At 47.4% G+C, this 22,705-nt stretch overlaps 1 protein-coding gene across 1 annotated transcript in view; it reads right to left on the reverse strand.

Annotated features, from left to right (window-relative positions):
• Nucleotides 1–22,705, reverse strand: part of BRPF1 (bromodomain and PHD finger containing 1) — a 214,595-nt gene that overhangs the window by 43,232 nt on the left and 148,658 nt on the right. The window contains exons 9-10 of the mRNA XM_086939380.1: nucleotides 4,832–5,140; nucleotides 2,220–2,507 (exon numbers count right to left, since the gene is read on the reverse strand). Coding sequence (XP_086795506.1) covers nucleotides 2,220–2,507; nucleotides 4,832–5,140 — 597 coding nt within the window. The remainder of the gene's footprint in view (nucleotides 1–2,219; nucleotides 2,508–4,831; nucleotides 5,141–22,705) is intronic.

Genomic DNA, 22,705 nt, shown 5'->3' on the forward strand with positions numbered 1-22,705 from the left:
CTGCTTCAACAAGGAAGCCCGCATTTGCTTCATTCTTACCCAGTAGGATGTTGTATCAGAAAATATAAGATCAGTTTTTGAACTATTAAAGTGCGGGCTGTCAGTAGGCATCCTCTCCTCAGTTCTGCTAAGGGCATTAGGAAGCGTTTTAACAGCAAAACGGTCTTTGGAGAATGTAATGTGCACGTATTTGCAGACATAGGACTGGAACAGGGTAGGGTGATTAGTGGCAATATTAAAAAAGGAGCCAAATAAATATTTAAAAGGACAGGAGATAATGGTGAGTTTTGAGGGGTGTAATGACCCACAATCATCTGCTGCGAATGATGTACTGGGAAACAAAACGAGATGAACCAATTTGTGGCCTTTTGGTGGATGTGGGCTACACTGGATAACCTGGTGAACAGGATAGCATGTGTAAGCTGCACAGGTCCAGCACAACCAGTAAGCAGCTTGCTCCTTTGTCAGCCACCGACAAATTGTCATTCCAGAAAGACTTTCGAGCACTACCGGTTGAACAGCTGGCTTTAAATTCAGACTGAATGAAACAGATAGCTGTTGGAATCTAGGGAAGAAAGAAGATGGTTAGGCTAGTGTCTATAATGTTTGCAAAAGGCTGGTATTCTTGAGTTGGGCCTGCAGTTTGAAAGTATGGAAGAGTTTTTAAGTGTTTCAAAGACATAGCCTTCGTTAAAGGAAGCATTCAGCAGGCAGCTGACTGGAAGAGCAAACGCTAATGCAATAGACTGATTGTCCAGTAAGTTTAGGACAGCACATGAAGCCTTGGCTGGCTCAATTGAACAGGTATAAAAGAAAAAAAAAGAAAAGTGGCCTTGGTCAGATGTCAGCATGGATTTAGCTAGCAAGGACTCCGTTCCTATTGTTAATTATTGTTTAAGAAATTAAGCAATCCCTTGGTTCATTTTTTCTATTTATCTTTAAGAACCTTTTTAGGCTATCACAGAGGCCTTGTGAAGAAGAGATAGTGTGCTACTGTGGGCCAGGTGTGGTAATCTTGAAGAGCATTCTGGACTTACCGTGAACCGTATCAATAACTGTACTACAGTGACATTTTTGGATTTGACAACTGTGATAACAGGTGTCATCTTGAGGTCTCCAACCTTTCATCCGTTTGTTTTCAATAAGACGACAATTAGACTAGTTTTGTTTGATTTGATTTTAGAATAAACCAGGGTGCAGGACTGGAATGAATCAGTGGTTGTGAACTGTTAAAAATGTCCTACAGTGAATATCACAAGACATAACAAGACTGCCCATTGATCGGCCGAGGAATGTAAAGAGAACACATAGTATTTGTTCTTTTGAGAGATGTTGTGTCCACATTTGTATGTATTAAACACATTCAGAAAGCACAGATAGACAATAGTGATCATGAAGGCACAGGAGGATAGATGTTGATAGAACTCCACAGAACATGAAGATGAAGATTGCAAACTGCACTACACAACGGGGGACGTAAACAACGGTGAAAAGAGTTTAATGGAAAAAGAATGAAGAACCAGAAATGAGAACCCGTGGAAGGAAAAAATTCAATTACTGACTGGAGTAGAATGGATAATAGTGACTTCTCTATGCATAAGATCACCAATGCAGGTGTGCATGTGATGAGACTGGACAAAAGGCAGGGAACAGGGAGCAACAGAGGTAAGACAGAAGGTAAGGTATGTATAGTCCTTGACCTTTCAAAATAAATCTGCAGTTCTGCAAGGATCCGAGGATGCATATATAGGGCCACATTAAATGCAGAATAAGCCGACACAACAGGTTTTGCAGACAACCTGTATAGCATCAGGAAGAGAGACAAAAGTATGTGCTATTTTACAGGACATGGGCCTAAGAGGAGGATTAATTTGAGACATCCTGGCATTGGATTTAGATAAAAAGTATCAATTTTGCAGTCTGTATAGGTGCTAATGCACTAGAAGTATCCCCTTAAAAATTAAAATTATTAGCAGGAATGTCCTCAATTTATTTTATCTGCAACATAATAAATGCTCAAAAACAAACCAGCCCCTTTTCATGTTCTAAAACTTGGGGATTGCAAGCTATCCCTTAAAGAAAATCTGCAAGACAGGTGGTGTTTTCTGGTGCTGCACACAAGATTTAGCCGTGCATGTTCCCTTGTTTTATTACTCCTTCCTTTTAGACGTACTTGAACTTAGGCAAATGAGTAAGATGGGAGAATTGACTGCACTCACCGATTGGGGAATCCTCTCCGGACTTGTCACTGTCGCTCTCTGAGCTGGAAGTCTGTCGGGGGCTCCTCGGTCTTTTGCGCGGCCTTTGAGATCCCCCCATCGAAGGTAGCTGTGGGGGTCCCACTAGGCTGCTTCCTTGTCCTGAAGCTAGCTGGTTATCCCGGTTTTTGGGGGGCCGACCTGGACGCTTTGGGGGTCCAGCGACATTAGGGTTCTTCTTGGAGAAAAGGACTGAGGTTCTCCTGCCAACTTCATGTGCTGGGGTGGAAGAGGAGTTTGGCCCGAGCCCTGAGAGAAACAGACAAAGACGGCAAGAACAGAGTGGGGAGACAGCAGGGATGGGACCAAAATTTGAAGGAGTAGGTAGGGAAAGGATGCAGTGAAACAAACACAGAAGAAGAGAAAGAAAGGGGCAAGAAGAGAAAGAGAAGGAAGGATGAGTAATGTTTAAATTCCCATCAGATAAACAGCAAAAACAGCGCATCCCAAACCACGTGCACCAGACACAAACCTCACTGGCTTCTCAGCAGACTCGAGAGAGTCCTGCAAGAGCTAAACATTTGATATTCTACATTAAAAGCTCTCTGTACTTCAAAAAATCAAAAGGAGCAGCATGTTAGTTTTAAATACACATACTTTATTGAAAATAATATCAAAAGTTTACCCAAAAAATACAGTGCTGAATTACAACTTTAAAACAAAAATGCTCACAGACGAAACCCCAGGAGGTAAAGAAAGACCCCTCTTCAATCCTCTGGTGTGTAATACAGCACTCTGAAATGGATCACTTGTCAACTCAATGGCGTTAGCTATCAAATGACTTCCCCACCAGTGCTTTGGAATATTCTATGGTCCCAGGAATGCCGTTAAAGCCCCCGCTAGCTTATCCCTCCTCAGTAAAAGAGCAATTTATTTCTTGGATACCAAGGATGGAAACTGAGGTGGTCAGGAATTCTTCAAACAGCAGAACTTCCCCTGCTTAAGCAGCACATTCAACTTTAATAAAACAGTATCCAGATTAGACAGTGAGTTACTTAACTCCATTATCATAGGATGCATCTCACAGTATCACAATATACCCCATTAAAAATAACAGGAAATACAATGAAAAAGAAAAAATCAGATCCTGTGACAATTTGAGGTCAGCACTGTTCGAAGTCTGAAAAGAAAAACAACTAAATGGGATGGAATGCCTACATCTCTTCCTCGGTTCAGTAGTGAAAACCAATTAGCGCAGACTGAGGAAAGAGAATTTCAAATGAGATTTGCCACTTCAAGACATGCACTTACAAATATGGAAGGGATGGAGGTGAAAGGTGCTTGCAGAAAGATGTGGAAATGGGAGTGGGGGAGGTAAAGCATTCAGGAAGGTGCAGAGCCACAGTCCAGCAAAATCTACAATTCGAAGTGGCTGGTATTGGAGATGGGCTTGCAGCCGAGGTAGCAGAGTTGAGCACCGGGAATGTGAAAAGACAGAACTGATCCTTATTAAAAGACCAATACCTACAGATTTAAAAACAGGTAGCTGAGCAGTTTTGCCTTATGGAAGACGCGACTAGCTGGCATGAAGACAACCCATAACCATGTGGCCGGGGGAAGAAAGAGGTTATCAACTGGAAGCCATAGCGTAAACAGGCCACAGGCCAATAAACATTCAATGTCTTTTACGGTTGTCCGGAGTGGGTGTGTGCTGCCAGGAAATATTCAGTCCTGAGAATTGAGAGGAACAGAAAGGACAGTGCAGAAATCTACCTCTCGTTAAACTAGCAATCTTAGCTCCAACCTTTTTTTGCTTTGTGGTTATACATAAACATTCAAAGTTGGAAATTCCCAACTGCTCCCAAAGTGTTGAATCCAAGAGAGGATAAAAGGCGTAGTTTTCAAAAATGATCACACAGTTTTAACTCCCATTTTCCAAGGCATCTAGCTTGATCCTTCTGAATCATACACAATACAAAGAATTACATTTGTGGAACAGTAACTATTACTTGCCATTTCGTGTTTGAGGAGACTTACGACGTATCAGTCGAACGCAATGCTATTGAAATCTATTTCAAACCCATTACAGACACCACCTCAAAATATCACTCAGTCTCGCATCACATTAAATTAGTGGAATTGTGCCCAACAACAGTATTAAAGGAAAACAAGCTCCCTTGAGTATCCCATGTTGTCTAGCGGATAGTTATTAGAAAGCTCAGGACATTTTATGTACAAAATGGAAATCAAAACCGATGAAGTAATGAAATAAACAGCTTTCCTGCAATTATTTTCTCTAACATTGCAGAACCAGTGCCTGAGATTGTGTACTAAAGAAATAGCTTTGCTGGAGCTAAATTCAAATTTCACTGACAATTGAATGTGCAAGTACTGCACTATCAGTATCTGAGCCTATAGATGGGTTTTGTCTTTGAGGTCCAGCTAAAACCAAAGTGACCTTTTCATATTTAAACAGATTTGCCGACATACTTTTGCTTCGACTACAGTAGAGTAGCTGTGATCACAGAAAAGGTAACACACAAACTGCTAACAGCCTCTCCTAGATCTGGACTGAAGAAGAGGCTCCAGGGGTCACAAAGCAGGATGCTTCTGAACGAGCGCCGAGTCAGTACCTTTCCTAGTCTCCTGGCTGCTGCTCTCTTCTGCAGCACTGTCCGTCTGTCCATCCTTTTCTGAAGGGTCGTGTGGAGGCAGCCCTCCTCTACCAGATGAGCTGTGTCTGTCCATGGCTTCCCTCTTGGATTCACGCTGGTGAGCAAGTTTGCGCCGGATCACAGTAATTTCCTTTTTTAACATTTTGGCTCGTCTATTGCGTCCAATGCTGTGCTTGCCCGCACTTGCCTCATCCAGCCGTTCCAGTAGGACCTTCAATTGCTCTTCCAGGGGCAGGTGCTTCTGGTGCTCGGAAATCTGCTCGTCCGCTGCAAAGGTAGAGACAAATGTTATGGGTATGTCGATCCGAAACAGGTTTGCTGTTTGGATACCACATTAGAGCAATCTTATTACTTGTAACCAACCCATTTAATGGGACTACAAATAAAGGCAATAAATAGGATTGTAACAGTAGTTGTGAAGCTTGAAACTTATAGATTTACACGCTGTACATAATTCCACCATATAGTGGTTGGGTCGAGTACTTCATCTAAATATATCAAAGTGTTTTTTACTTTGGCTGTTGATCATAAGCAGTCGGGACAACTGAAGCCCATACCCTTCACAATACCCAAATAAGTGACGACTATTGTAGATTCTCTTTTTCCGCCAATGTGTTCGGAAGCACAAGAGTAAATTGAAGAGACTTCAGAGAAACTCAACTGTGACATCGAAGTTAAGGAGCCAAAATATATCACCAGGTTAGGCGTACAGTAAATCAGTGCTTCCCAAACTTCGGACTCTCCACTAATCTTTTAGAATGACAAACCTTTGCGACCCACCTAGCTTTAATGGACATGAGCAGGTGATTTTTTTAATTATAACTAAATAATTGTGTGGGAGCACACCTATTTACAGACAACACGTTTTCCATTGAAATGGGCACTAAATTTGCACAGACATACAGTTGTACAGATGAAATTATAATGCACAAATGATTAAGTGCCAAAATCAGGTTTCAGTGAATAATAATCGTTTGTGCATCACCATTTAAAGTGTCTTAATTTGTTTTGAACCTTTTAAAATGTTTGCTTCCATACCACCTCAGAATAAAAAAAAAAGTGTTACATTTTAGCTTGCCTAACTGCTGAATGCGTACAGTTCATTTACAGGTATTTACAGTTAGTAATGGCAGCCTTTACTTTCACACATTGTACACCCCAGAAAGATTCTTACAATTCACTTTACTTTCTCTAACTGCAAAGTGAGTTTGTAAGCATCAATCCCCATGTTAAAAAAAAAATAAGCAGCAATTTGTCGGAAGACATGCCTGAGATTTCACCTCGCAATTTGAACAGCAGAAAAGCTGCTGTAAATGAATAGCTGTTACAAAATTATGAATTAGTTACTTAGCTTTTGTAAAACTTCCTTTTGGGTACATTGTGAACCTGCCCAAGTACCTGTGAATCGGGAAAGACAGCACCATAAGCCTCCACACACGACAAAATAGCCACATAAAGAAGCCACCACTACACAAGTCAGCTAAATTATAAACAACACAAAGTGCAACAGACAACTGAATATCTCCGGCAGAATGCGAAAGCTACCTTGGAATCTTATTAAAGAGCCCATTGCACCGAACTGGGAAGAGGGACGGCTGTAAGGAATCTGCTGTTCGTCTCAACCAGAAGGAAAACGCTACTTACCAGAAAGCATCTGTTCAAAGCGTGTAGTGGTGTCGATTCACATGCATAGCATACTCCAGCCGTTTAGTGTTGGGCTCCGACATATCAGCTATTTTTGTTTGAAGAAGTCACTAGAGTCATGAGATGGGGTGTGACTCTTCCTCTTGGTGCACATTTAACATGAGCTGCAAAATTTAAAAAGGCAAGAAATACAGGCTTCTGGGGCGGAAGGCAAGCGCACGTGAATTTACAGCACCACAAGGTACAAACAGATGCATTTTCTGTTTGCAGCATATGTGGCTGAGAGACACATGCTTATCATAGACTGCAAAGCAGCGCCCTTCTGAAAGAGGTGGCTAGCGTGTGGGTGATGCAGATGTCTAAAACAAGGTTCTTAACACTGTCTGGCCCAACATGGCCTGCAGACGGGTGAAAATGTCCACACACTAGTGTTCTTTAAAGGTGTCTTATTTCTAGGTGGCTGCCTTACAAATGCCCACTGGTGGAATGCCTCATAGGAAGGCCATAGTTGTTCCTTACTCATGGGTGGGCTGTGTCCCGGGTGAGCAAGTAGAACCCTCTTCGCTTTATGGAAGCAATTCGGACTATTCACCTAGTTATGTCTTCCTTAGTGATGGGATGTTCTCCCTGTGGCATAGCAAAGGAAACAATTTATGGAAAAACTTTGTTCAGTCAATGAAGTTCATAAGAGCTCTTTTGACACCGATGTGTGGAGTGCTAGCTCCACAACGAAATATGGTTGCAGGAAGAAAACTGAAAGCTCTATGATTTAATTACGGTGGAAAGGTGTTACCACAGTATGGATGGACTTAGATTAGTTATAATAGCAACCTTGTCTTTGTGGACCTGGATGAAGGGAGCTTGTAGGTTGAGACCTTGTTGTTCACTAACGTGTCTAAGCGACGTAATGGCAATCAAGAAGGCCACCTTCCAGGAGAGGAACCGAAGGAACCGAAGGAGATAAGAATGCAAAGGTTCACATGGTGGTCCCATGAGCCTGTCATGGACTCCGTTGCGATTTCAAAGGGGAGCATGAGGCACTCTAGGGGGTATCACCCTCTTGAGACCCTTCATGAAGCCTCAACTGGAGTCGTGAAGAGGGAGGAGTTCACTGTTCTGAATGGAGGCTGCGACTGACTCATGGAGGTGTTGGCAGGGCCTTCTTACTGTAAAAAGTAGGCAATAATATCCCGAACAGTAGGTTTCAGCAGGTAGAGGCTCTAGGAAATGCAGTGAAGAAAAATACTTTTCCATTTTATTGCAGAATATGCCTTTAGTAGGTCCATGGGCTTCTTTTAACATGGATAACATTCTTGGGAGAAGGTTGAGGCACCTCACTTCTAGGACCTCCGGGAGCCAAATCACATGCTTTGGGCTGTCTGGCCCAGGTTGAGGCTTCTGGAATGAGGTAAGTGATGTTTGCCTGAGTTATCTCACCAAGAAGCAGAACAGCAGGAGACTTGGAAAAGCATAAGGCTAACTGAAGAATTTTTCCAGTATAAACAACGTAGAATGCAAATGCTACTTACCAGTATGCATCTGTTCTTGGCATGTAGGGCTGCTGACATTCATATCTGTGCATAGATCGCCGCCTAGTGTTGGGTCCGGATGATTGCACATTGTTGTCCTGGAAGAGTCTTCGAAGTATCACGAGATAGGTGGCTCCTCCCCTGGACTACAGTGTGCATGGGCATCGCCTCCATCCCCAGATTGTTTTTAGCCATTGGCAGAGATGGAGTGAAGTATGTGAGTGATGCCCATGCTATGAGCATATGTATATATATATGATTACTGCAGCTGCTACAGGCGCCGGGGAGGAGGGTGGCCGATATGAATGTCAGCAGCCCTACATGCCAAGAACAGATGCATACTGGTAAGTAGCATTTGCAGTTCGAGGCATGTGGGCTGCTGAATTCATATCTGTGCATTGAATACATAGCAGTCCTCCTATTATTGGCGGCCGCCCGTGCCAGCTGCAGCGGTCTGAAAAAGTGTTTTGAGAACAGCCTGACCAACAGCTGCCTGCTGTTTGGAGTGCACGTCTACACAGTAATGTTTAGTGAAAGTATGTGTGGTAGACCATGTGGCTGCTCTACAAATATCTTCTAAGGGAATGTTACCTAGGAAAGCCATAGAGGCCCCCAACTTTCTGGTGGAGTGGGCTCTCGGTGGAATTGTGAGAGTGCGTTTAGCCTTAGCGTAACAGATCTGAATGCATTTCACGATCCACCTAGCGATCCCAGCTTTGGAGATAGCGTTTCCCTTGTGGTGTGAGGCAAAAGCAACGAAAAGTTGCTTGGTCTTACGAAAATCTTTTGTCCTGTCAACGTAGTACATCAAGGCTCTTTTAACGTCAAGGGTGTGGAGCATCCGCTCCGCCAGCGACTCTGGGGTTTGGAAAAACACTGGCAACTCAATTGTCTGGTTCATGTGGAATTGAGATGCAACCTTGGGTAAGAATTTAGGGTTAGTGCGGAGTACCACCCTGTTAGCGTGTACTTGGAAGAAAGGTTCCTGGATGGTGAGCGCCTGCAACTCGCTAACCCTCCGTAGCGATGTAATTGCTACCAAGAAAGCAACCTTCCAAGTCAGAAACTGAAGCTCACAAGAGTGCAGTGGCTCAAAGGGAGGACCCATCAGCCTTGTAAGAACCACATTGAGGTTCCATTCCGGAGCTGGTGGTGTCCGTGGCGGAATGACTCTCTTGAGTCCTTCCAGAAAAGCCTTGATAGCAGGGACCTTAAAAAGTGATAGGTGTTGCCTATTTTGGAGGTATGCTGCCATTGCCGACAAGTGAATGCGGATGGAAGAGTACGCCAAATTGCATTGGTACAGGTAACAAATGATGTTCTGAATGGAAGCATCCAGTGGGTCAATATTGTGGTTGACACAGTAAATGACAAACCTCTTCCATTTAGCCGCATAACAAGCTCTAGTAGTGGGCTTCCTTGCCTCCTGAATGATGTCCATGCAATCGGGGGGAAGGTTGAGGTAGCCAAACTCTAGGACTTCAGGAGCCAGATCGCCAGGTTGAGCTGTTGCGGATCTGGGTGCGGAATGTCGCCATGGCTCTGCGTCAGAAGGCTGGGTGTGAGATGTAGCCTCTGATGCGGTACCACGGACAGTTCTAGAAACGTGGTGTACCATGGTTGGCGAGCCCACGTTGGAGCAACCAGGATGAGAGTCATCAAGTGCTGCCTGAGTTTGCGCGCCTCCAGCGGTATCAGAGGTGCTGGGGGAAAAGCGTACGCAAATCTGCCTGACCAGTTCATCCACATCGCATTGCCCTGCGATTGCGGGTGTGGGAACCTGGCGGCGAAGCTTTGGCATTTTGCGTTCTCCTTTGTGGCGAACAGGTCTATCTCTGGATGACCCCACCTTTGGAAGTACGGTTGGAGTACTGATGGATGTATCTCCCACTCGTGCATTTGGTGGCTGTGCCTGCTGAGCAGGTCCGCCATTTGGTTGTCTTTGCCCGGGAGATGCTCTGCCATGAGGAAGATGTTCCTCTGAATGGCCCACTTCCACATGCTCTGAGCCAGATGAGACAGCTGCGGAGAGTGTGTGCCCCCCTGCTTCTGAATGTAGTACATGGCCGTCATGTTGTCCGTACGGATCAACACGACCTTGTTGCACAGATGTACTTTGAAGGCCTTCAAGGCCATGAAGATTGCCATCAGTTCTAAAACGTTGATGTGCATCTTCCTTTGCTGTAGTGTCCATAGTCCCTGCACTGTGTAGTGGAGTACATGCGCTCCCCATCCCTGGAGAGAAGCGTCCGTTGTCAGGATAATCTGTGGCACAGGCTCCTGGAACGGTCGGCCCTTGCAAAGGTTTTGTGGATTCCACCAATGCAGAGAGTTGTATGCCCGACCGCTCACCAACACTAGGTCTGTCAGTTGCCCATGAGCCTGAGTCCACTGACGTGCTAGGCACTCCTGAAGCGGACGCATATGTAGTCTTGCGTGCGGGACTATGGAGATGCAGGAGGCCATCATGCCTATCAACTGCATGAACACTTTCGCTGGAAGCGAGTGCTGAGGTCTGAATCGTTGGATCAGCGTCTGGATACTGGCGATTCTCACTGAATTTGGCTGCGCAGTGGCTGCCAGAGTGTCTATTGTCGCGCCCAGATACTGCCGTATATGGGCGGGCTGGAGATGGGATTTTGGATAGTTCAGCGAGAATCCCAGATCGTGCAGGAGGTGAATTGTGCGGGACACGTGGTTCGCGCACTGCAGTTCCGTCTTTGCCTGAATGAGCCAGTCGTCCAGATAGGGATAGACGTGGACGTTCTGGCGTCGCAGATGCGCTGCCACAGTCGCCAGGCACTTTGTAAAGACCCTTGGCGCCGTGGTGACCCCGAAAGGCAGAACCCTGAACTGGTAGTGCTAGTCTTGAATCGTGAATCTGAGGTACTTCCTGTGGGAAGGATGCAGGGGGATGTGAAAATACGCATCCTTTAGATCTAGCGTAGCCAGGAAGTCCCCTTGTCGAAGCAGGGGGAGGACCTGCTGCAACGTGAGCATATGGAAGTGCTCCGATAGAATGTACCAGTTGAGGGGCCTGAGGTCCAGGATGGGCCTTAGGGATCCGTCCTTTTTGGGGATTAGAAAGTACAGAGAGTACACTCCTGTTCCCCTTTCTTGCAGTGGGACGAGCTATATTGCCCCTTTTTGCAGCATGACTTGAACCTCCTGCTGCAACAAGTGCAAGTGCTCGCCGGACATAGGACGGCTTCTTGGAGGTATGTTTGGTGGAGTGGAAGTAAGTTCCAGACAGTAACCGTACTGGATAAGAGACCTGACCCACCTGTCCGTGGTGATGGATTTCCACGCGGGCAGGAACTGCTGGAGTCTCCCCCCGACCGGTGTTGTGTGGTCGGGGGGCAGTGACAAGGCGTCACTGTTTGTTGGCTGTGGAGGACCTGGAGCTGTTGTTTCCACGTCCCCTGCCTTTGATGTTGTTGCCCCTGTAACCACCTCTACTCTTGTTGGTGTATGAGGTCTGGGTGTTGGTCTTGTAATACTGTGTGGACTGTGATGCCTGACCCCTTGAGGTGCCTCTGTTATTGGAGCGGCGAAAGGAACCACCCCGAAACTGCTGAGACTGGAGGGCCCCCATAGACTTGGCAGTGTCCGTGTCTTTCTTCATTTTTTCATGTGCCGCATCCACCTCAGGGCCAAACAGGTGGTCAGGATTAACTGTTTGGTTCAGGATGGTCATCTGTATATCTGGTTTGAATCCTGATATCCTAAGCCATGCATGTCTCCTCAGCAACACGCTAGTGTTGATCGCCCTGGAGGCGGTATCAGCCACGTCCAGCGCACATTTGATGGAAGCGTTGGTGATCAGCTTCCCCTCCTGAATCAACATTTCCCCTGCCTCCTTGTACTGATCAGGCAAGTGCTGCAGAAGTGTTTCTAGGGTGTCATAATGCGCCCTATCGTAGCGTGCAAGTAGGGCCTGCGTGTTTGAAATGCGCCAAATATTAGCTGCCTGTGCAGCAATTCTTTTCCCAGAGGCTTCAAATATTGTCGACTCTTTGTCTGGGGGAGGAGCGTCACCCGTGGTCTGCGAGTTCGCCCGCTTACGTGCGTTGGATACCACCAAAGAATCCAGTGGCAAGTGCCCCTTGATGTAAGTTGGATCCGAGGGCGCTGCCTTGTATTTTTTATCAATACGAGGATTGACGACTCGCGCCCGAGTGGGCTCCTTGAAAACCTCTGGCGCATGCTTCAGCACTCCCTTTAGCATTGGCAATGTCTTGACTGACTTCTCAGCCACTGAGAAAGTGTCAAACAGAAAATCGACATCCACAGGATCTGAACGTAGGTCGACATCATGATTAGCAGCAGCCCTCTCAATCAGAGCGTTGAAGGCTGCAGAGTCCTCTGTTCGAGAAGTCTTTGCAGCAAAAAGCTGCGGTTCCTGACCCGACTGAGGGTCCTCAGGGTCGCCTCCGGCAGACCAAGGTTCATGTACCTCCTCTGGATCCGAGTATGCTGGGTAGTTGTACTCGTCCTCTTCGTCTCCGTCACCTTCCCCAGCGTTTGAATGCGTTGGTGAAAGTTCTAAATTATGTGGAGATGCAGGCTCTATAGGGGCCGAAGTACCCGCAGAGTCCTTCTTGTTTTTGAGTGGAATACGATAATGCTCCAACACCGGCTCCGTGGTGATCTTCCGTTTGAGGAGAGAGAGCTTCCCGGTGTTGGCGTCGATGATAACCTCCCGACGTTCCTCATCAGTGAGCGGCTGGAGTCGAGGCTTCGGCACCACCAAGGACGCCTTGGGCGTTGACACCGCCTTCAGAGGCACCCCGGCCCCATGTTTCGGAGCGAAAGCCTTCGGCGGCAGCGTGTAGTGGATAGGCGTCTGCGCCTTTGCCGGCTTCAGTGTAGGCTTCGGCACCACATGCTGTGGTTCGGGAGCCTCAGCGTCCTTCCGAATCCTCTGCAGGGACTCGACGACCTTCTTGGCCAAGGCCGGAGAGGGCTGGACCTACTCAAGCGATTTCCCCGAGTCCGAAGTCGGGTCGGCGAAAGGCACAGTTTTCGGAGCCGACACACCACCATCCTTGGCCGGAGTCGGCACAGCCAGAGCTTCGGCGTCGCCCTGACGCTTTTTCGGAGCCTTCTTCGGGTCATCGACCTCGACCACCTTCGGCGCCGACGCGGCCGCGTCGGTCGTCTTCGCCTTCGGCTTCGACACCGGGGTCTTCGGGTCGGCCATCTTGGCGTGGCTCTTGCTGTCGGCCATTTTGAATTTCTTTGACTTCGAGGCCTCAGGAGCTTTCGGTCCCACCAGAGCGACTTTCACTTTCGGTTTCAAAACCGGTGGTGTGGACCCCGATGGCTTCACTTTCGTTTTCTTCAACGGGAGTGGCACATCAGAAATGTCCGTGGCCGGGCCCGTAGGCGAGGCCGTGGGACAATGAACAAGGTCTTGGGTAAGGCCCGAAGGCGATCCCTCGACCTGGGCCGTATAATGGGGGTTGACCCCTGAGTCAGTCTGAGGATGCTCCTCCTCTGAGCTATCCTCCACGGTGGCAATGGCCCCATCGTCGTCCCCTACCTCACCGACGACTTCATCAAACTCTTCGTCTCCCGTGTCGTAGTTTTCTTCTTCTTCCGACGCCGGGCTAGAGTCCAAAACTTAAAAGACATTATCGTCTCCAACGCCTTCTTCGAAGATGTTATCTGGCGGGGGCGCTGATAACTGGGCCTGGAGTCTAGCGGCCCGACGAAGCTTGAGGGTCTTCTTACACCGGAACTTTGAACAGGCCATACACCTGGTCTCGTCATGGTCCGGCGACAGACATTTGTTGCACACTGGGTGCACGTCAAGGTGTGAATACTTGGAGGTGCACACCGGACACCTCTTGAACGGGGTTCGTTCCATGTCTGAAGCGTCGTGTAGGCCCGTCCGCGCCGACAGCACGCGGAAGGGCAGCAAGAGTTCGGAGCAGAAGAATAGTCAAACCCGAACGAAAAACGATACCGACGTCAAGCCTAAAGACCTTTTGGTCTCAAGTTAGAAAAGTTAAACTATTATCGATTCCGACAGAGAGAACCGAAACACATCCGAACCCAATGGCGGAAAAAAACAATCTGGGGATGGAGGCGATGCCCATGCGCACTGTAGTCCAGGGGAGGAGCCACTTATCTCGTGATACTTCGAAGACTCTTCCAGGACAACAATGTGCAATCATCCGGACCCAACACTAGGCGGCGATCTATGCACAGATATGAATTCAGCAGCCCACATGCCTCGAACGCCTTGAACATTATTTGGATGTAATGCAGATACCAAGCTTTACATCCATTTTAGACTTGGATCGCTTCCGGTCCACAAATTTACTGCTAAATGGCGCTCCAAGACAACAGAAGACTGTCCCTGCTGTAGGGCACTGAAGGAGAGTGTCGCCCAATTCATGTTTGCATGTCCAGCCTACGAAATAGCAAGGTCTAGATGGCTAAAACCAATCTGCAAACAATTAGGTACCATTGACTATCGCGTTGCTTTACGTTTACTAAAATCTGATGCAAGAACCCTCTTTATTTGCGGAGTGGCCAAGTTTCTAAGTTGTGACTGGATAGTTAGGAATAAAGCCATACAAAAGGCGACTTAATCTCATATCACAAGCCCCATGGAGAATATATCAGAGCACAAGATGAACGACTAAATATATGCATTGTCACTTATACAAGGTATATCGGGTACCATTCTTTTAATCATACGTCTTAACTGTTGTTCTTATTTAAAATGAAATATTTTTATTGTGATGAAATAATGTGTTATGTTGTGACCGAATAGACATCAAGTATCGGTTACATCTTGATAACTTTTATGTGCACAGATTTTATTTTTTTATAAATGATTGTCTGAAGCTTTTATGATACTTGTTATCGAAACAAAGCAATTTGACTTGACTTGGAAAAGCATAGGCAAAAATCCCTGATCATCTCTTCCACAATACATTTCCCATGGGCTGTAGGCACCTGCTGATGAAGCTGTGGAGTCTGTGGTAATGGTCACTTGAGGTACTGGCTCTGCAAAAGGCCTGCCTTGCAACAAGTTGTAACAACTTGCTATTCCACCACTCCGGTGCATTTTGGCCAGTACAAACCAGATCTTCCCAGTGACCCTCTACTTGACATCACTGAGCTGCGGGGCACTTGGAGGGGGCACAAGTGAAGCCTTGTGGGAGGAACAAAGGCCAGACTAGAAGGCGCAGGATAATACATACTGTGAGCTGATGACTTGGCTGGAAAACAGGAAGCAGGTGCTGAAAGGCTCTCACTCTGACAATTGGGGTAAGCTTTCTCCATGATTGCTTCTGATATAGACCATAGGGAGGGCTGGTTTTCAAGACGCTGCCAATAGCGTTTGATACCGCTGGGAAACAACCTTTATAACGCAACTTTTAGCACGCAGTGCTATTACAACGCAGACTTTAAAACAAAAACCATTACAACGCATTACACTGGGGGGCGCTCTAGGATAGGGAATAGTTTTAATTTACTATCCAACACCTTCCCTAGTGTTCAGGGGGATTGGTGTTGGAATAGTAAATTAAAATATTCACTATCCAGCACCCCCCAGTGTAATGCGTTGTAATGGAATGAGTTTTAAAACTTGCGTTGTTACAGCATGCGTGGTAAAAGCATGCGTTGTAACAACGTACATCCAATACCGCTTATGGTAAAGCTTCGGCTGTGGAACAGCGACACCGCTGACTGGGTGTGTGCTAGAAACAGCAGTTTGTTGCTGCTCTTGATTCTTCAATATAGAGGTAGGGAAAGACGTGAATGCCCTCCTTTCATAAATATGCAGCCACCCCCACTAGGAATTTCGAAAACACCCATGGAGCCGTGGTGACCGAAAAAGAAAGTACTTTGAACTGGTAGTGTTACTTACAACAAAGCTCCCGGTTGAAGGAGTGGGATGATACGAGTTGTCTTGGAAAATGTTCCGACAGGATGTAGCTGTTGATAGGCCACAGACCGAAGATGGGCCTCAGAGCTGGCCTTGGGGATGAGGATGTAGAGAGAGTAGACACCACACCCCTGGTGCTGTGGGGGCACCCTCTCGATAGCACTCTTTTATAGGAGAGACAGCACTTCTTCTGAAAGGAGGGAGAGGTGTTCTTTGAAGAGTGTATGTGTACGTTGAGTGATGTTCGGAGAGGTTGAGGCAACAGCAATGTTAGACTATGGCTATGACCCAGTTGTTGGGAGCGAGAGAGAGAGAGGATATTGCAATCCCTACTTCTAACAACTGATGTGTGAATGGGGGCAGGGGTCAGGGCTACCTATTTTTGGGAGGTGGCAGCTCCCTTGCTGGAGGCCCTTTTGCTATACCTGTAGGAGCCTGCACTTCTTAGAGCCTCAAGGACCTTGCCAGGGTGGATCAGGTGATGCTGCCAGGTGGAGCTAAAGACAGGCATATCACCAAGATAAGCTGCACTGAGGGGTTCCAACCCAGCACGGTCTTTATTCACTAACCGTTGCAAGGTGGGAGAGGCATTCTTTAGCCCAAAACAGTAAACTGATAATGCCCATCTGGGGTCAAGAATCCTGATGTCTCTTTTGCTCGAAAGATCAAAAGTACTGCGACATTTGGATGCCACATACCTGTCAATTAGTTCATCAGCCCTAGGAATTGGGTGTGCATCAGTCTTCATCACAGCATTGAGGACCCTACAGTCCACAATAAACCTCACTCTTTCTTTCCACCCTGGGAGTGAGGTTTCTAGTTCAGCATAGTTATGTAGGGATTGTCTGCAATCAGTCTGCTGTTGGGCAGTATTGGTGTCTAAAAAGTCCACACCTTCAACTGACTCATCTTTAGGGTTGTTTGATAGGTCAGGGCGTGGTTCACTCTCTGCCTCCGGATCCTCATCTGTGACCATCAGCATTGTCACTTCAGCCCCGTCTTGATAGGGTTTGAGGCGGTTAACATGGATGACTCTTTTAGGGTTCCTGAAACTGCCACGGTCCACCAGATTGGTGACCTCCCCTTTCCTCTCTAGGATAGGGTAAAGCCCACTCTATTTGTCCCGGAGAGCCCTAGGAGCCACAGGCTCCAGAACCTGTACCTTCAGCCCTGTGTGGAACTCAACCATTGCAGCCTTATCATACCTGAGCTGCTGGAGCTCCTGGCTGGCCTCAAGGATTTTAGTTGCTTTTTCCATATACTCTGCCATTCTGGAGCAAAAGCCAAACATATAATGCACAATGTCCTGTTTAGGCTCTTTGAGAGGCCTCATCCATCCTTCCTTTTGAGACACAATGGTCCACTCACAGGTTGATCAAACAGAAGTTCAAAGGGGGAAAATCATACTCCCGTCTGGGGCACTTCCCTGTCCGTCAAAAGCTGGCATGGTATTGAGACATCCCATCTCCTGTGATTTTCAGGGAGTCCAACAATCATACCTTTCATGGACATGTTGAAACTTTCAACAAGGACATTTGCTTGTGGGTAATATAGGGTAGTGAACTTGTACGTCACTCCACATTCTGCCCACGTTTTTAAAGTAACCAGACATGATGTTTGTACCTCTGTCCGACACCACCTCCTTTAAAGATTTAAATGAGGGCCCTAGCTACTGCAGGAGCAGTAGTACTCATTAAGGGAATTGTGTCAGGATACCTGCTAATAGGATCCACTACTACCAGTTTAAATCGGTTTACTGCATCTGTTTATGGGTCGAGGAGACTAACAATTTCAATCCCAACCCTTTCAAATGGAACCCCAACCACTAGAAGTGAAATTAAGGGGGCCTTTAGGTAGCCACCAGTCTTGAAACTGGCTTGGCAGGTAGCACATGAGTTACGAAACTCCTTCACTTTCTGGGACATACCTGGGCCGTACTAGTGGTTCACCAACCTACTCCAGGTATTGGTCTGGCCAAGATGTCCAGCTAAGGGGATGTGTGAGAAAGTGCATCTTTCTTGCATTGGTATGCCCCAACTTCTTTCTGACTGCTGATGTGCTTTGACTGAGTGTGCCCTGGGTTCCTGCCAACCAGGTACCCAGGGCATGTGTCCCTTCCCTAAAACTATGCTGAAACTAAAACCCAGTTGGCATCTCTGGCCACCTGTCAGCCCCTAGTAAATGGTACCCTCAGTACAACGGGCATGGTGACCAGAGAAGACCCTCGAGGGCTGCAACACTTACTGTGCCACCCTCAGGGGCCCTGTACCTGACACCCACATACTGCCTTTGCAGGCTGAGTGTCTAAGTACAGAACTAAACAGAGTCGACATGGCACACATCCCTGGGTGCCATGCTCACAGAACCCACTGCCCGGGCATACCTCAGTCACCCCTCTAGCTGGGTGCCCCTATGCCAAAGGCGTGGGCACAGGTGCATGAGCCCTATGCCCTACAGTACCCAGAGCCATTCCTGGGCACTAAGTGCAGTGATGCCATTAAGAGTATATGGTGCTGGGAGGTTGTCATTACGAACTCCACAGCACCATAATGGCTACACTGAAGACTGACAAGTTTGGTACCAAACTTCTCAGCACATTAAACCCGCACTGATGTAAAATGCACCAGAGGGCATCTTAGAGATGCTCCCTGAAACCCTAACCTACAATCCACGTCTGGGCGGCTGCAGAGGCTGCCACACAGCAGACATGTTGCTGGACCCCTGGGTACGAGAGCTCTCGCTCTCCTGGGCCTGCAACAATGCACATGCTGGACGAGGTGCTAGGTCTCCTCCCCCAGGATGGGCAGGGAGAAGCTTCAAAGGCATGCCGTCTCTGTGAGCTTCTCCAGACCATTTGCAACCAGCTCCCACCAGTCCTGACCCCCACTCTGGCGGGAAGACTGGCGGGAAAAACTACGTCAGGAAGGGGGGTGTGCCAGCCTGTACCAACCCCACCCCTCAGGTGGGGGAGACTAGGTGAAGCACGACCCGGGTCATCTTGAAGATGGGGAGCCCTGCCCAATCACAGCTAGGCTCCTGCCCCCCTCCCACAGGAGAGGAGCAGGCTAGGGGGTGTACCCACCCCAGGACACCTGTAAGGCCCCTAAATATAGTATTTAGGGGCTCCCTGAACCTTCCTTCCTCAGATCCCGATAAGAAAAGAAGAAAGAAGATCAAGAAGAAGACGACCCGCTGTGCAGCTGCTAACAACAGGACAACAACTGACTTGGCCCCAGCCCTACCGGCCTGTCGATCCTGGAACCTGCTCCTGCCTAATCCCGGCGACTCCTGCGGACAGCAACCTTGGGACACCCAGAGGACCTGCCTGCCTTGACCTTCTTAAAGCCTGGGACTCCCATCAGCAGAGGATCTGCTGCAACAACCCCCCTGGTGCCAGCCAGGAAGCTCCGGACCAGCCCACTCTGCAACCGCCGAGCCCGAGCCATGCCCAACCGAACAAAGAACGTGACGAGGACGTCCCCCCGGCGACTGGGACCCGAAGTCCACTGCCCAAAGACCCTCCTCGACGAACCAGACGACGCCTGCAGACTCAGAAAAAGGGGTCACCCCAACCGCGACCAGCTGAGGGTAAGCTTTTCCGATACCCAAAGACACCCCTGCACCCGGCGCCCTACAGCCCCCTGTGCCTCTCTTTAGGGTACCTACCTATGCTCCAAGATCCCAACTTAACTCTTGAAGTGCTGTCGCCCCTGGAGTCTCTCCGTCCCCGAGCCTGCAGCCTTTGTTCCCTTTTGACCTTTCCCATTGGATAACATTGAGCGCCCGACGACAAGTGCCACCTTTGTCCTATCCTACTTCCCCCTTTGCCCTGAGCAAGTGACCAGGAGCCCAGCTCCCACAGCTGCGTGGCCTGCTAGCCAGCAGCCACCAACCGGAAGTCCCCTTTCCCTAATTGGATAACATTGGGCCTGCACCCGGCCGCCCCTGTGCCGCTGAGGGTGAACCAACGGTACTTACCTGACCCTGGGGGACCCCTGAGTCTATGCCCAGAACCCTAACTTCACCAGCAAAGTACTCACCTGGAAACCGATAACTCACTTACCTGCCACTGGATAACATTGAGTGGTTTGACTCGAAAAATCTTTTAAGTGTGAATTTTTGGAAACTAAAAATATTCATATAAAATCACCCGAATTTTGAGGTACTCACCTGTGATCAGGGGAGAAGCCAGTACTGTACCTTGTAGCCCAGTACTGAGCCACAAAACTAATCCTTACCGGGTTTACTAGTAATCTGTATTGTCTCCATAGGAATCCATTGTCTGCTTTTCTATGAAATTTCTTCCAAGTGTCTACTTTTGAAAACTTGAAATATTATTTAAAAATCATACGAAATACTGAAACGCAATTACTTACCTGTTTTAAGTTGAGACCCCAGTACTGGCCCAAGGAGCCTAGTACTGGATCACAAACGTAACGAGATCATACTTTACCTGCAACCTGAATATTCTCCCATTGGATAAAATTGCCAGATTTTTATTGAAAAGTTTTTAAGTGTGAGCTATTAAAACTGCTTTAAATTACTGAAAAATCACTACTACAACTAAAACGATTATACTAAATTGGTTTCAGCTTAGACCCCAGGACTGAATTTTGGATCCAGTCTTGGAACTACCAAAGTAATCTACAAAGTAATCAACTGCGCTATAGTGAGTTTAGAATTGTGATGCCTACTGCAACCCCTGTATCTATTGTGTTCACAAGGTTTATTGCCTCTTTGCAAAGTAATTACATGAGAGTACTCATATCGAGAAAAGTATATTTTGATACCTGTTGGTTCTAAAAATAAAACTATATCTGTTGATATAAAAACAATTGGCCTGGAGTTCAGTCCTTGAGTGTGTGAAACCTTTTGCTGACTGAGTGTAAACAACAAATGCTTTACACTGTCCTTTGGTACCGCCTTACTGCTCGACCAAGCTACCATTTTTGAGAGTAAGGTCAGTCCTGACTTTAACGTCTGTTATACCTCTGGGGTTTGTGAACTCTATACACACTGTACCTGATTCTGGTCCAGTATATATAGAGCCACTTTCTCATAGGATGTTATGGGCCAATGTAAGAAGAAACTCTCTAAACTGCTGAGCCACTCTCCTAGTGGCACCAGGTTTTGGGTCTCTGGCCTCAGTGAAAAGGAATCCCTCCTCCCAATGGGTCCTGTGGAAGCCACTGACATCTCCTTTTGTCCTGATGAGCGGTGTACTGTCTCAGTCTCTCAATAGTGAGCCCCAGGCACAAATCTTCCCTTGAGGGTCCCTCTGGCCCCAGGAGGTCTTCCGTGTAAGGCTCAAGCTTCTGGGGCTCAGTTCCCTCTGGGGCTGACAGGTCTTCTCCCTGGAGAGAGGGGCTTGATCTGGTATCTGTTTAGAAGATTGTTTCCTAGACTCCTTGCCATTTCTCTTGGAAGGATGGGCCATTACCCCAGGCCTCAACTCTTCTCGTTCATCCTGCGCTCTACACTGTGCTCTGGGTTTCACAGACACACATTCAGGAATAACCAACATTGCTGCATGGATTTTTCTATCAACCGCAGTCCATGCTGATGTCTCCAGATCACTGCCTAGCAGACATTTACAGGAATTGCAGAAGATACCAGAACCCTCTTGTGGCCAGTTAACCCCTCCCCATCCTAAAGATATCATCGCCATGGGATGTACCTTAGCCTGATTATCAGCACGGAGTACTATATAGGTCTCACCAGTCAGGTACTGCTTGGAGGACACTAGTGGCTCAGCTACCATGGGACAGCTAAGATCTCCAGCTCGGTGTCCAAGAGCCTTCCAATCATGACTTTTTGGGATCCCAGTTCTTACACTGGTTCCCACCCTAAGACAGTGTAGAGTTTCTGGGCCCATCGTCCTGAGCAGGTTTTTGGGGACCTTTAGATGACTTTGTTTTTTGTATTTTGCTTGATCACCATCTTGCCTTTGGGGGCGGGGGGGCTTCTTGGCCTCTATCTTTTGGTCACTCACACCAGTGATAGTTTAGGTCACCCGTGTTTTTACCCAGTGGTCTGCCTTCTTCTCCAACTCTTGAGGAAAAAGTAGACCTAGGTCTACCAGGTTTCTTCTGATAACAATTACTTAACAGATGCTCTTTCATCAATAAACTTTAGAGCTCATCATAATCATGCACATGGTAACCTGTTAACCAGGCACCTAGTGTTTTTACTGAAAAGTCTACAAAATCTACCCAGGACTGACTCTGGGTGTCCATATCCTGCATTCCTCAGTGGTGAGCCCAAAGCCCTCAATCAGGGTATCCTTCATGAGGTCATAGGACTCCGCATCTGTCTCAATCAGTGTCAAGAGCCTATCCCTACACTTTCCTGAGTTTGGCTCCCAAAGAAGAGAGCCCCAATACTTCTTGTTCAGCTGTCTCAGCTTACAGGCCATCTCAAAGGTTGTAAACCATTTGGTGATGTCATCACCCTCTGAATATTTTGGGACAATCCATTTGGAGATTTTAGGATCAGAACCATCTTCCTTATTTATAACTTTGCTGCCACCAGAGATGGGTCCTAGGCCCATCTCAGCTCTTTCCTTTTCTAAAGCCAGGCGTTAGTCTCTAATGCCATCCTCATGCCTAGTTTCTGAAGACCTGCCTCTTCCGGGACAGTACTAGGAGTGCTCCCAGTGGTACTGCGTTTTGAAGGAGTAGAGGTGGAACCAGTATTGACCTCATCCCCATCTGCATCTTCATTATCTTCTTCCGGGGAGGGGTTGGAGGT

Source organism: Lissotriton vulgaris, chromosome 9 (genome assembly GCF_964263255.1).
Source record: "Lissotriton vulgaris chromosome 9, aLisVul1.2, whole genome shotgun sequence".
Taxonomy (NCBI): Eukaryota; Metazoa; Chordata; class Amphibia; order Caudata; family Salamandridae; genus Lissotriton; species Lissotriton vulgaris.